Below are 15049 nucleotides of genomic sequence, written 5' to 3'. Positions count from 1 at the left end.
TGACTGGGGGCGGTTCGCTTACCCGGGGGACTGTTGCATCTTGGTAACTGCTTTGCAGCAGAAAGGGATGCAAAACTTCCCTGCAGCATTTACTGCCGGAGCTGGCAGAATGGTGAAGCTGGAGTGGGAGCCAGACTCCAACCAGGGCTGCTTGCAGCTGCTCCTTGCGGTTTTAGCCAGGAGCCTCCTCTGGCCTTCCACCCCCACCCTCCCCCTGGGGCTGTGTCTTTGTGGCCCAGCTCCTGCAGCAGCTGCCGCCTGGGGGCCATGCGCCTACTGCAGCCCCGTGGGGTCCAGCCAGGGCTGGCGGGGAAGGGTTCTGGGAGGAGGCTTTTTGGCCGTGGCACTTTGCTGGCGGGGCAGCAGCTCTTCAAAGGACAGACCTGCCTCCTGCAGCCCAGCCTGGGGCTGTGCCTGCTGGCAGCGCCCGAGCACCGGGAGCACGGCCAGGAGCAGCCGGAGCCGCGGCAGGGAGGGACGGTGCCGAAGGAGAAGCGGAGACGGAGTCGTGCGTAGCTCTGTCAGGTGCTGACGTTTATTGCACAGGATGGGCTGGATGGCAAGGTGGGCGCTGGGAGCGGGGCCCTGTCCCCCCGGCTCTGTGGCTGCAGGGGGCACGTGGCCCCTCGCTCGGGGGGCACTGCATACATTCAATGTGGAAGGCTCCGGCGTGCCAGGCTGCGCACCCACACCTCCTACATCCCTAGGTGCATGCGTACACTCGGGCACGCCTTTACACGCGCGGTGTGCGCCTTCCCCAGCCTGCCAGCGAGGGGAGCCCAGCGCTGCCTCACCAGCGACTGCCCCCGGGGCACCCCAGGGCTCGGCTCCCCCGGCTCCAGCAGGAGGGAGTGTGGCTGAGCTCGCCCCCAGCCCCAGCGTTGGGCTGGCACCGGGGGCTGGCGTGTGCACGGGGTCTCGCAGTCCCGCGGGCCCCACAACTTACCTCCAGTCCTCGACCGTCACCCCTCGCCATCGCGCTGTGGGAGGGGAGTCAGGGACACGCGGCGGCGCTGGGGCTGGCCAGCGTGCCTAAGCCCCCAGGGAGGTGTCCTGCGGATGCACACATACAGGTTTGTATTCAGGTCATAGATATCATATACAGCATTGATCACAGGGGATGATGCAGCTGTGGCTTCTGTGGGGCAGCCAGGGGCAGTGGGGCACCCCTGCAGGGAGCAGGAGATGGGGCCAGACTTTGGTCGGAGGTGACAGAGCCCCCAAGCCCCCCACCCCCGGTGGGAGGAAGCCTGGGAGCGGGGCTGGAGGTGGCCGAGGGGGGCAGAGGTGCCCCGGCACGGACGCCTCGGTGGGGATGTGCAGGCTGGGAGCAGCGGACACAGGGCTGGCCGCCCACACCACGGCCCCCCCGGCGCACCCGTCCCCGCGCCGGCCTGGCGGCCGGCGCAGTGCGGAGGTCACAAGTTGGAAGACAGCCTGGATTTGGCCGGGTCCGTGTCGGGCGTGCTGCCCACCGAATCCTTGCGGGCCGCCCCCGAGTCCTGCTGCAGGGCGGGCGGCCCCGCGGGCGCCGGGTGGGACAGGGCCCCCCGCGAGGAGGCCGGGCCCCGCAGCCCGGCCGGGGGCGCCGAGCTCGGCGAGGCGGCAGCCGGGCCCCCGCCGATGGAGGCGCAGGACTCGCGTGCCGAGGCCGGGGGGCTCTGGGTGCTGCCGGCCGCCAGCCCGTGGGGCAGGGAGGGCTGCGAAGCCGACAGGGGCCGCGAATCCTGGCTGAGGCTGCCGGTGTGCAGCGCCTGTGTGCTTTTGTGGACGGCCAGCCGCGGGGGCGAGCCGGGCGCCTGCTGCTGGCTCAGGGAGAGCTGGGAGCCCAGCTGCCCCTTGGCACCTCCGTAGGCGAACGTCCGGCTGGCCAGCGGGCTTTGGGACGGCGGGCTGGCGGCGGCGAGGGCGCTGGTGGAGGCGGGCAGGGCGGTCGGCGGCGCCTGGTCCTGGGAGGGCGACGGGTTGGCGTGGGGCGTGGGGGGCTGCGGCTGCTGCGGGGGGCTCTGCTGCAGCAGCACCGGGGAGACAGCGAAGGGGCTGGGCACGGCCTGGGCGTACTGCAAGCGGCGCATCATGCGGGGCGAGCCCAGCGCCATGGAGCCCACCAGCGGGCTGGCCATCTGCGGGCAGAAGCTCATGGCCACGGCTTGCTGGAGGGTGGCGATGGCGGAGGTGACCTGGGGCTGCACCGGGCTGTACATGGCCGTGTGCTGCTGCAGCTCCGCCTGCTGCACCATCTCCCGGTCGTACTTGACGATCTCCTGGATGATCTCGTTCTCCTGATTGTTGAAGACGCCCGAGTTGAGGTCGTGCTGCACTTTGTGAAGCAGGATCGAGTTCTTCTTCCCTGCAGGAAGAGGGGCGGGGTGGGGAGAGCGATGAGCCCCAGTGCTGGGGCTGCACCAGGCCCCCAGCCCCAGCAAGGGCTGTCCTGGCCCCTCGCCACTCATCCCCGCAGCCACCTCCAGGCACTGCCACCCCCCCCCCCCATCCAAGCACCCCGCAGGGTCCCTGCACCCCAGTGTTCCCATCGCACCCCTTTGGGCATTTGCCCCCCCCGTGGGCACAGGGACAGGCAGCACCAAGGAGCGGCGCAGGAGGATGTGCCAGCAAGAGGGTCCCCGCGCCCCCACAGCCCCCAGAGCCCTACCAATGCGGTCGAGGCGGTCGATGGCCACGGTCTCGAAGGCCCGTCTCATCATGGGGTACTCCTCCAGCACCTCGTTGAAGTTGTCCACAGAGAGCGAGTAGAGGCGGCAGTAGGTGTCTGCCCGGACGCTGGCTGTGCGCCGGCCGCGGGTCAGCAGGCAGATTTCTGGGGAGGGGAGGTGCAACGGTGCCAACGCCAAAACCCCGCCAGCAAGAACTGGAAACTGGGCGGGGGGGCAGGGGCAAGGGGCGAGAGCCACCGAGCCCAGGGGATCCCAGGGCAGCACGAGCATCCTGGTGCCTCTCACAGACCCTGGAAGGGGAGCCAGGCTCAGGACCCCAAGAGCTCACCTCCAAAGTAGGAGCCGTCAGAGAGTTTCATCTCCTTGTTGCCCTTGGTGAGGATGCTGACCACGCCGTGCTGGATGAAGTACATCTTCTTGCCGATGGTGCCCTCGCGGATGATGTAGTCGCCCGGCTGAAACACCTCAAACTTCAGCTTGGTGAGCATCGCTGTGACAAAGTTGGGGTCCGCGTTGGCAAACAGCGGCATCGAGGCCACCAGCTTGCGGCAGTTGAAGTTCACGATTTCCTGCAGGGGAAGGAGGGGAGGAAGCAGGTGGGGAGGTGGGACACAGTCCCTGGAGGCTGGCTTGTGCACGCAGAGGTGTCAGCACACACAGACACAATTGTGCAAGGACTCAGCCACAGTCGGAGCTGCAAAGCCTGAGCCAGAGGTTTTCGCGTGTCCTGCAGGAGTGCTGAGACCTGGAGCCCCCCTCATGGCTGGGAGCAGGGGTTCCCTGACCACAGCAGGGGTCAGGGCAGGGGCCCCTTCCTCCCAGCTGCCACCCTCCAGCCCCCAGGACCATACCTCGCGCAGGGGCTCGTTGAGCTCCCCCAGGATGCTGTCCTCATCGAACATCTTGCCCTGGTAGCGATGCTCGTAGTAATCGTGGATCTTCTGGCGGAAGTCGGCGGGCAGCTTGTGGAAGGACATGTACTGCTCCACCTGCTTGTACTGCGCGGACAGGGAGGGTGGCAGCGTCAGCCGGGTCGGGGTCCTGCGCTGCTGGGTCCAGCCCCACCGCCCCGTCCACAGCAGGCAGAGCAGCCCCAGCCCCAGCCCCGGCTGCACTCGGAGCCCTCACCCTGCTCAGCCGCACCCGCAGGCACCCACGCACGGGGGGGTGGTGGTGGGTGGAGGGGGAGTGGGTCTGCACCAGGTGGGCACAGGACAGGAACCGTGGTCCCAATCCTGCCCAGTCCCAGCCAGTCCCACCCAGCCCTACCTTCTCCTGGTACTGGCGCCGGGAGGAGTCCAGCGACTGGATGAGGGCCGTGGCGTGGCCGATGAACATGGCGTAGCAGGTGGCCCCCACGATCATGCTCAGCATCGTCAGCCAGATGTCCGTCATGCTCTCGGGCGCCTGCTTCCCGTAGCCGATGCAGAGCATGTGGCTCATCGACTTGAAGAGGGCGAAGGAGTACAGCTCGCTCCAGGAGTCGTTCTGCAGCACCGGAGAGCGCAGCAGTCAGCCCCGGGGGCGCGCAGCTGCGTGCGGGTGTGAGTACTCGCACACGTGGGTACAAAGCGCGGCCCTGGCTCAGTCCTCCGCTTGCAGGTCCCAGCAGCGCTAAGCAATATGATTTTTGTTGTTTGTTTTTTTCCTGACAGTCTCACCGCGCAGGTGAGATCCAAACAAATCCAAACACCAGGCACCAGCTGGGTTGGCAGCGGTCCCGCCGCGCTCTGCTCCCTTCACAGCACCCACCAGACTGGAGGGTTTCTGCACCTCGCTGTCCTGCCTGGCTTCGCTTCAGCTCGCCAGCCGTTCTGCATGTTTTACGCTGCTCTACAAACACGCAGAGAGCCCCTGCGAAGCGCCGTGCAGGGCCCAAGCCCCGATGGCCTGGCAGTCGCATTCTCGCAGCGCTGCCTGAGGGGGCCCCCTGCCCAGCTGGGGATGGGACGGGCGGGGGGCTGCAGGGCTGGCCGCGCACAAAGCCTCGGTTCCCCTCGAGAACGGACGTGGCGGTGAAGAGGAGAGTGAGATGGGGAGCAGAGGACAGGCAGGAAGGCAGGCAGGGAGCGAAAGTAGCACAGGGATAGAAACCCGGCAGAACGGAAGGGATGAATGGTGAGAGAGCAGGATGAAGATGAGCCTGTACCAGGGCTGAGATTGCAGGGAGCAATTAGCAATGTGTCCCATTATTTATTAATAGCAGCTTTGTTGCTAATGAGAAGGGGATGGAGGCAGGGGACAGGGGCAGAGCCACATCAGCATCTTCCTCCTGCCGGCGATCGATCCCTCCCCACGTCCTGAGAGCTGTCGTGCTCTGCCAGGGCGAGCGGCCCTGGGGCGAGCGTGTCCCTGGGCCCGGACCCCCTGGAGCTGGGCGGCCCCTCGGGGAGGGCAGCACCCGGAAACCACCAGGCTGCCAGGGGCACAGGACGGGGGGATGGATTTGTCTGAAACTGGGATGGGATTTCCATAAGGCAATCCCTGCCTTGTGCCTTCATCCCCGCTGAACTGCAGGGATGGCTTTGCGGGGGTGTCTGTGTCCCCAGGGCCGCCCAGACCAGGGCGCACTGTGCCCCCCAGCACTCACCACCATCCCGTTGATGGAGACCCAGCAGTTCTGGGGGAAATCCTGCAGCATGGGCACGAGGAACTGGAGGCAGCCGTCCCAGTGGCACAGCAGCAGCATCATGCCAATGAGGTTGATGATCCTCATCACGGCGCTCGCCAGGTCGTAAGTCATGTGGAAAATCTGCAGGGGCCGGGGCACAAAGGCGGCCGCGTGAGTGCGGGACCGGGACCGTCCTGGCCAGCCCCAGCCACTGCCCGGCCCCGCTGAGGGGGGCTCTCGGAGCAGGGGGGGTTTTGCCCTCCCACCCCCCAGCAGCTTCCACCCTGCAGCTCGCCCATGCCCAGGGACCGCTGCTCCCTCACAGATGTCCCTGGATGAACGAAGCGTGACCAGCCCTGTTGTCACCCACAAGTGGCTGCCTCCAGCATGAGCCTGTTGCAGGTCCAGCCCCGAGCAGCCAGCCCCAGCCCCAGCCCCTGCTCACAGCACGTCGTTAGCTGGGCGCAGGGTGCAGGACGCAGCCGCAGCTGCAAACACCTGTGGGGGCTGAGCCCCCTGCAGCACAGCCCCGGCTGCCCTGACACCGACGGGGTCGGGCACAGAGCGGGGCTGCGAGGCAGAACACGGCCCGCATCCTGTGGCACGAGGCTCAACCTGCACGGCCTCGGCCAAAACAGCCATTAACGGCCCCAGTCCTCCCCAAGGCAGCCGCGCTCCTGCTGCCTATTTATAGCCGGCGGGGTGCCTGCGAGCCACAGCGCCGGGAAGCGCGGGTGGCTGCGGGCTTTGATCAGGATAAGACGGCTCGCGGTGCTCAGCGAGAGCCGAGGGCTCCTGGCCCCGGGGGAGGAAGGAGCGGGGCCGTCCCTGGGCTCAGCACGAGGTGGCATTGACGGAGACGGCCCAAGGTGCCCCTGGCAGAGCCCCCGGCTGGGGCGGGTGCAGGGGGAGCTGACCACGGGTGCAGAGGGACCCAGCCCCCGGCCCTCATACGCGGCTGCTCCTTGCCCTGCGTGCCCTCACTGCCCCGAGCCTCCTGGTCACAGCCTTGCGTGTCCCCAGTGCCTCTCACCCCTGGGTGCACACAGTGGGGGAAAGGGAAAAAGTCTTAGGACTTGTTCCTTCTCCTTTAAACTTTTTTTTTTTTAAGTTGAATTCAAGAAGCAAAAAAGAAGTAAAATTAAATACCCCCCAGTCTTCCTCCTGCTGCAGCTACAAGGCTGGAGCCCCACAGCGTCACACAGAGCAGCTGGCACAGCAAGGGCACAGCAAAGGCAGGACAAGGGCACAGCAAAGTCACAGCAGCCTCTGCACCCAACCCTGGGGTCTGAGGCTGCCCATCCCAGCACGTGGGGGGACACTGGGACACGGGGCTTGCAGGAGGCGCTTGCAGCAGAGCCCTCGAGGAGGGTGCAGGAGGGAGCAGGCAGGCTGGGATCTGGGGCCTGGGGACGAGCGAGGCAGAGGAGGGTGCGAAGGCAGCTCCCCCCCCTCCAGGCACGCGCGCAGAGCCAGCGCCGTGCTGCAGCGAGCACCTGCACGGCCGCATCCATCGGGGCTGTCAGAGGCTGCAGCCCACGCGCCGCAGCCACGCGGCGAAGCTGAGCACGCCGCATCCAGGCACAAAGGCACAGCCCCTGCAGCCCCTGCAGCCCCCCCAGCATCCTGCCTCCCGCCCTGCCCCGAGGCCGGCGGCTCCTGCGGCGCCTGCAGCCCCCCAGGGCCCCGGTGGGGAGGGGGCAGTGGGAAGGAGCCCCCCGGCCACAGGTGGGGTGCAGCAGGATGCTGCTGAGCTGCTGGTGGGCACGGGGAGTGCCACCTGGCAGCATGGGGTGCTGTCACCCATGGGGTGTCCCCACGGACACACAGACAGGCATGCACACGCACGTGTACTCACAGGGCACAGCTCAGCGGCCCCAAGGAGCTCGGTGCTGCAGCAGACTCAGAGCGCGCCCACGTCCCGGTGTCACACCGGGGACACGGGAGGACGCTGCCAGCTGTCGGCCCCATACCCCCATCCGCCCCCAAGCTCGTGGGACTGTTCCCATTCTCCATCCCAGAGACGATGCCGCAGAGACCCCGCTGATGGTTTGGGCTCCCCAAGCCCCCGGAGGGGGCCGGGCTGGGCCCCCCCACCCGGCACCATGCAGCCCCTTACCTCCTCCCACTGGTGGATGTAGCGGATGAGGCGGGAGAGGCGGAGGAGCCGCAGCAGGCTGAGGATCTTGGTGAAGCGGACGATGCGGAGGGCGCGGGCTGTCTTGTACACCTCCGAGTCTATGCCCTTCTCCACGATGAGGAAGACATAGTCCACAGGGATGGAGGAGACAAAGTCCACCACAAACCAGGTCTTGAGGTACTTCTTCTTGATCCTCTCGGGGTCCAGGATGATCTCCGTGTTGTCCTCAATGACGATCCCCGTCCGGAAGTTCAGCACCAGGTCCATCAGGAAGAAGGTGTCGGAGACCACGTTGAACACGATCCAGGGCGCCGTGGTCTCCTCCTTGAAGAAGGTGATGCCCACGGGAATGATGATCAGGTTGCCCACCATGAAGAGCAGCATTGTGAAGTCCCAGTAAAACCTGGGGGAGGACGGAGGAGGCTGGCACCCCGCGGCCCCCACGGGACCCGTGGCTGCAGCACGGCCCGACGCCCCTCCCAGGCACTGCCACATCCATGCGTGGCCCCGTCCGGCCACCAGAGCCGTGACAGGCGGCAGGACCCGTGTCACTGCTGTACCCTAGGGGACGGGCCACCCCGGTGTCACCCCTCTGCTCACCCCAGGGAGCACAGCCCTGCGCCTGATCCTGCGGGCCCGGGTCCAGGTAGGGCCGTGTGGGCGCAGGATGAGGCCCGGGGCTGCAGGGGGCTCTTGGTGCTGTGCTCCTTTTGCTGGTGGTCTGCCTGCAGCAGCACCAAGACCCCGACAGGCCCCGGAGCAAGGGGGGGAGACAAAGCCGGGCGCTGTTGGGGAGACCCCTGGCTGGGGAGCCGCTGCGGGATGGGTGAGGGGGGCAGCTGGGGACCCCCGACCCCCCCCCACCCCGGGGGCAGCATGCGGGTGAGCCGGGCCGGCTCTGTGCCAGCACCTCCCGGGGGGGGGGACCCTGCACGGGGGGGACACACGGCAGAGCCCGGCCCGGGGGGGGGGGCTGCGGGAGCGGCCGAGCACGTACAACTGCAGCTGGAGCCAGCGCCGCCCGCAGCCAGGGGGGGCACCGGGGGGGGCACAGCCGGGGGGGGGCACGGCCGGGCGCCTCCGCCGCACGTCTGCACTGCGACCTTCCCGAGCACCGGCAAGGTCACGGCAGGACCGGGGGCCCCGGCCACGGAGCCCCCCGAGCCCCCGGCGCAGCCCCGGGCACAGTCCCCAGGGCACCCCCGCACCCGGCCCCTGCCCTTTCCCAATGACACCGTGCCCGAGTGAGCCACTGCCATGGCAACCGCGAGTGATGTCACCGCTGCACAGGCATGACGTCACACGCGGGGCCGGCTCCTGGGTGCCCTCCGCAAGCTGCCAGCCGGGGGGGGGGCACAGCACGGCACAGCACGGCACGGTATGGCACGGCTCGGTATGGCACAGCACGGCGCTCCCCTGGGAACAGAGGGCAGCTGGGGGGCACTGAGGCCCCCCCCGAGACCCCTGGCAGGACCCCGAGGTGCCGCAGGGCCGGCCACAAGCCTCCCCCTGGCTCATGCCAAGGCCCCCCCGCACCAAGCAAGCCCCAGGGGGGCATCGGCCACGCCGAGCCGTGAGGAACAGAAACCGAGCAACTGCGCCAGCCAGGCACAGCCCTGCACCGGCTCAGGAGCCTGCGCAACCTCACGGGGCCAGAACCTGGGGGACCAAGGGAGATGACACGGCCCCCATCGCCCCCCAGCACACACAAACGGGGCTGATCCTCAGGCAATCTCTTAGGAGGCCCGGCTGCGACGCCAACACTTTGTTCCTTGGAGGGCAGTGCGTGCACGGAAGAAAAGATCCAGTCCAGGCTGCTAAAAATAGCTGAAAACAAATTAATTGGGATCCTTGCCCCCCCTTTACTTCTGACCTAGTTGAACCACAGTGATGGTGACAGGAGATGCTCAAGGCCTCAGAGCAGGGATGGCCGTTGTCCCCCTGCACAGCTCACCCCAGGCCTGGCACAACAGCCCCAGCCGGGCGGCTGCGGAGCCGTGGCAGAGCCCCGTCCTGCCCCGTCCCCAGCAGGAGGGGAGGGCAGGGAGACCCTCGGACCCCTCCGGGTGGCAGCACCCAGGCAAGACACCGGGGACATCCCCGCTCAGCCCCATCACCCAAGCACAGAGCTCTGGTGGCTCCTGGGGATGACCCGTCCGCCTCCGTGCCACGCATCGCTCCCCGTTAGCCTAATCCAGTTGACCAGGACGCTGCTGGGGCTGAGCTCGGTGCACCGGGGCCTGGCGGGCTTTGCAAAGTTGTAAGAAATACTCAGAGCCTAAAATAACGAGGTCACGCACAGAAGTGGGTTAAGAAGCCACCTGCAGAAGTTCAGCCCCAGCAGAGGCAGAGCAGCGGGTGCGGTGCCAAACACCCGCGCACACCCAAACCACGCAGCCGGGGCAAGTCAGCGGCGCTGCTCTCCCCAGAAGCTTGTCACCGTGCGGTCCTTGGGGCTGGGGCTTCAGGCTTTGCAAAATGTCAAGGACACAAACCTGTAAAATCACCCTGGGACAGACAGCCCCAGCCTTTTTTCCTGATGAGTAAGCTGTGGCTTTTTGCCATCTCTCAGGTCTGCGTGCCCCACATTAATCCCGCGGAGTGGGCGCACAGTTCCCGTCACTGTCACCAGAGATAACAGCAGCAGCAGGCTCATCAGCAGGCACAGAGCGGTGGCATTCACAGTGTCCCCACCGGGAGCAGCGGCAGGCTGCCAAGCCCAGGACCCGCTCTGCGGGGCCGCGAAGCAGCCAGGGCAGCCACCCGGGCGGCAGCAGCGCCACGGACACGGCTTTACACCGGGAGGAGGGCGGCAGCCAGGACCTGCACCTGCCCTGGACGTGTCCTCCCCACGCGCTGGGGCAGGGACCACCTCCCGCGGCAGCGCCCTGCGGCGTGGGCTCAGCCCCAGCCCAGCCGCAGCGCCGCGGGTGCTGGGTGCAGGAGGCCGGGCTCGCCCGCGGCAGGCAGCCCCTCGGCCGTCACGGCACCACCACCACCACTGAATCATCCGCTGCCTGCAGCTCGCATTACTAATGCAGCCGGCAGCTCCAGGTTGGATCCTGCTTCCCGGGCTGGATCCTCCCTCCTGGGCTGGATCCTGCTTCCAGGCTTATGCAAGTCTCCGGTGGCAAGGGAAGGGGAAGGGACGGAGCGCGGCGGCACAGCGCCCCTAACCCGTCACCCACCTCCCTGGGAAGCCCCGGCCCCGCTGCACGAGCCACCGCGCTCCCTCTGGGTGCTTGGCCTTGGGCGCGAGGCTTCATATCCCGCAGGGCACCAGCGCCTGCCCCCGCACAGCCCTAAAGGGCTGCGAGGACGCAATCTGGGCCAGTGACATGCCCAAAGTCCCTGCAAAGCTAGGGCTAGATACAGGCCTGATCCTGGCTCCAAACCCCGCTCCAGGAGCGCTACCCGAGCTGCAGAAACACCAGCAGAAACAACGGCGAAGTCAATGCTTGCCTTTTTTTCCTCCCATCACTAAAGACCAGAAGTGGAGAAGATGGGCAAGGAGACTGAACAAAGCACCCAGGAATGAGGGGGCTCTGCTCAACGTTGTCTACTTCAGCCCACAATTTGCAAGGTTCTTTTACCAGGTTTGCAACTCGGGATCTCAAACAGCCACCTATGCTGCTTCCTAATAACTCAATATTTATGGAAATAGCGACTTTCCTTCCTGGAGCAAGCATGCCCTTGAATTTCGCATGAATAATCGCGGTGCTGCATCCAGGAGGCGACAGGATCTCTAAATGACTTCTATTATGAAATGATGTCACATATGCAGATGGGTAATGATTTTATCTTAAGATGGGAAAATGGGCTTTGCAGGGCAAACGCGGATGGGTTCATATCCATTAGCATTACTAGATAAATGATGTATTTTTTTTAAGGCAGGAATAATGTGAAATACACAGACACGTGTCCTAAACACACACGAGTGGAGTGGACTCCTCGCTGCTGGGCTCCCAGCCCTACGTTGAGCTGATCTTGTTTATTTCCACATTTGTAGACTGGGCTAATGCATTGGTTCTCCTCGCAGCTCCTCCCCGCTGAGCAGGGAACTCTTCTACGCCACTTGCAGCATCACAGCATGGGCAGCGGCTCTTCTCCCGTGGGTTTGGAGTCGTGGCAGAGGCTCCAGGAGGGGATGGAGCCGCAGTGGGACAGGGTGACCCCCCCAAGGTCGCCTGCAGGGAGGCCCCATGCTCCAGCAGCACCGCGGCGCTGCTGGCTCCGCGTTGGCCATGGAGCCAGGCAGGCTGTCACCCCGATGCGGTCAGCATGGGGCCACATCGCCACGCCGCTCCCAAAGGTCCCGTGGCCGCGCAAGGTGAGCAGGGCACTCACCAGCCCCCCGGGAACCCCCACGGGTGGCAGGGGACCCTCCTGGCACAGGGACGCTGCGCTGGCTGCCACAGCAGGGACCGAGGAGCTCCCGCAGGAACAGTAACGCCCTCGTGCCCGGCTAAGGCCAGGCATCGCTCACAGCCCGGCCCTGCAGCAGAGCTGGTCCGCAACTGGGAACATGAGCAGAAACCTGCACGGGCTCCCAACGGGAATGTCTGGTGTGAGGGTGAGGGACCCTGAGTGCGAGGTCAGCCCGGGAGAGGAGGCTGGAGGCCTCCAGCTGCTCCTCCACACGCCTCGGAAGATGCCAGAGCAGCACAGGAGCTGCTCACAAGGCCAGGATGCCGGAGCTGCAGGCGCTGGTCCCTGCCCCAAGCCTGCCCAGCCAGCACAGAGCCTCACCGCCCGCAGCCGCCTCCTCTGCCCGGGGACTTCTGAGCTCTCACCCGAGGGCTCACCCGCAGCCCCTGCACCCTGCACCGCTCTCCTGCATGGGGGTGAAGCCCCCTTGAGCACTAGAAGAGGGACAGAATGACTTGGGCCTGAGCCACTCACTGCCTCCCGGCCTCTGGCTAAGGGCCCCCAGCCCCCTTGGGGTCACCAGACCATGGGCTCCTGACGGCCCCGATCTCGGCCACCAGTCCCCAGAAGGGCTGCACCGCTTGCCCCCAGTATGTCCCTTCTGGCAGCCCCCACCCAGCCCATTCACCACCGATCTCTCCCCAGGGCTCAGAGGGGGGAGACGGAAAGGAGGGGGTGCTGCAGCACCTTTCTCCCAGCCGCAAAGGCTGGACCTTGGGGACCTGGCCCTCTGGGGAGCGAGACGAATCCCTCAAACTCCTTGAATCTTAGGGATGGAATCTGGCCTCCCGGTGGGAAGGGGAACCTTGACAAAGCTCTGCAGGTCTCCCAGCCCAGGCCTCGTGGCCCTGGGACCCCAGGGGCAAGCGTGACTCCTTCCCCCGTGACAGCTTTAGGGCCCAAAGCCTGGTGGGAGTCTCCAGAGCATCCTCGCTGGGCCGAGCCGTTCCGAGGCCCTGGGAAGGACACGGGGATGTCCTTGGCCGAGCACCCCGCTCGGGGGGCAGCGGGCTCCCGGCACCCCCGGGTCGCTGCGCTGGGGAGGGGGGTGCCCAGCCGCCAGCCCCTCCCTGCACACACGCGGGCTGCGCCTTCCACCTCCGGCGCGGCTCAAGGTGCCCTCTCCAGGGCACGGCTCGGCCCTGCCCCGGCCGCGGGCCCCGCTCGCCCCCTCCCCGCCGCCGCCGGAGCCCCCCCGCCCCGCGCAGCCCCCGCAGGGGCCGGGGATGCTCGGGGCCGGCGGCGCTGCCCCGGGGGGCGCAGCCCCGGAGCCCCGGGGGCCCCGCGGAGCCCGGGCGCGGCGCGGGCGCCCCCGGCGCGGCTCGCACCTGAAGTCGCTGTAGGGGTGGATGATCCAGGCCCCCGCCGACTTGACGCGCTCCTGCTCCCGCTCCACCGCCTTCTGGGAGCCGAACATCCGCAGCGAGAACTTGTTGACGCCGGGCTGGAGCATGGCCCCGAACTGCCGCTGCATGAAGCTGGCCTGGCTCCCGCGGGCCTCCTCGCCCGCATCGTCGCCCTCCTCGGCCGCCTTGGCCCCGCCGGGGGATGCGCCGCCGCCGCCGCAGGAGAAGGAGACCTTGGGCTCGCGGGGCGGCTCCGCGCCGGGGCTGCGCGGCGGCTCCCCGCGGCGGCACTCGCCGTTCGGGGACCCCTTCCCGCCGCGGCCCCGCGGCCGCCCCCCGGCCCCGCCGCCGCGCTTCGCCCCCTCGGCCGCCGCCGCCGCCGCCGCCGCCGCCGCCTCCTCCTCGGCCGCCGCCTCCCCGCCCGCCGCGCCGCGGCCCGCCCGCATCCTGCCGCTGCCGCCGCCGAGGCCACCGGCGGCCGAGTGGCGCCCGCCGCCGCGCCGGGGGCGGGCCGGGGGCGGGCCGGGGGCGGGCGCCGGGGCCGGGCCGGCTCCGCAGCTCCCCCCGCCGGCGCGGCCCCCGCCGGCCGCGCGGCCCCGCTCCCCCCCGACGGCACCGGCCGCTCCCCGCGTCCCGGTCCCCCGGCGCCGCCGGGCCGGGAGCTGCCCCCGGGTCGCGCACCCCCCGCGGGGCTCCCGCCGCTCGGCGCGCCCCGGGCCCGTCCTTCCCCGACGGCTCCGCCGCTCAGCCCCGAGCAGCCGGCCGGGGCAGCGGCCGGGACCCGCCGCGGGGGCAGAGGCTCCCGAGCGCCACGAACGGGCTCCGGGAGCGGCGGCGGCGGCGAAGCCCCGGGGAGCGCACGGCCCCGGAGCCGGCCCGGGGCAGCGAGCGGGGCGCGGGCACCACCTGGTGCTCGCCGCGCAGAAACGCACCCGGGGGTGCCCCGGAGCCGCGGCCTCGGCCCCCGCACCCTGCCCCTGCCTCGGAGCCCCCCCGGCGCCTCCCAGCGCCCTCCGCAAGCAGCGGCCAATCTCCAAAACGCCTCCGAGTGCGAAGCCCCCGCCTGCCCGGGTCCCCCCCGGCCCTGCAGGGACGCGAAGCGCTCCGGGAGCCGGCGCCGCGTCCTCGCTTCGGCGGGAGGCTGCGGGCACCGGGGCGAGCGGGCGGCACCGGCGGGAGCCGGGTGCTCGGGGCCGGCCCCTGCCGCCCGGTGTCGGACCCGCAGCTCCCGGCAGGGAGCAGCACGGGGCCGCTCCCCCCCCCGGCTCCCCGGCCGCTGCCAGCCCCGCCGAACAAAAGGCACAAGCAGGGCTTTGTGCCGGGGCGGGCAGGCCCCCTAATCCTCATCAAGGAAATTAAGCCACGCATTGACTTTTATTTTTCTTTTTTTCATCACCCGCGAGCCCGGGGCCGGCGGTGCCAGGGCTTGCATAACCCGCCGACGTGCAGCAGGACCGCGCCGCCCCGGGGCCACTGGAGCCGTTACCGGCTGCTGCTGCTCCCGGGGCCAGGCCCCCCGCCCGTGACCCCCCAGGCGGGGAGAAGCAGCTCCTGGTGCAAACGGAGCCCAGCTGCACGGCCCCCCGCAGGATGGGGAACCCCGCTGCACGCAAAGGAAGCGGACGGACGCCTTGCACCCATGTTTTGCCCCCCAGGAAAGAACAGGGAAAAGAAAGAAATTGCTTAGAGAGGTGAGAGATGTGCAAGCAGCAAACTCAGACGCTGCAGTCTCTGCTCCTGGGGGTCAAGTCAGCAGAGAACCTTCACTGCTGCCACAGTCTCCTCTTCAGCCTGGCCTCACACCTCCCACATTCACCTCCCTCCCCTTGGGCTTGCAGGAACTGAGAGG

The 15049-nt window shown here is 68.2% G+C and overlaps 1 protein-coding gene across 1 annotated transcript; it reads right to left on the bottom strand.

The window, feature by feature from the left end:
- Positions 1 to 511: 511 nt before the first annotated feature.
- Positions 512 to 14841, bottom strand: HCN2 (hyperpolarization activated cyclic nucleotide gated potassium and sodium channel 2). Its single transcript, XM_040538004.1, is given in 10 exon segments — positions 512 to 2350; positions 2654 to 2818; positions 3004 to 3244; positions 3527 to 3673; positions 3945 to 4163; positions 5266 to 5427; positions 7406 to 7829; positions 13183 to 13652; positions 13654 to 13862; positions 14838 to 14841. Coding segments are annotated over 10 exon segments (2973 nt in total). The 3' UTR covers positions 512 to 1418.
- Positions 14842 to 15049: the final 208 nt, after the last annotated feature.

Source organism: Cygnus olor, chromosome 26 (genome assembly GCF_009769625.2).
Source record: "Cygnus olor isolate bCygOlo1 chromosome 26, bCygOlo1.pri.v2, whole genome shotgun sequence".
NCBI classification, from domain to species: Eukaryota; Metazoa; Chordata; class Aves; order Anseriformes; family Anatidae; genus Cygnus; species Cygnus olor.
Note: the sequence above shows the minus strand (reverse complement) of the source record. Positions and strands in the feature narration are given on the sequence as shown.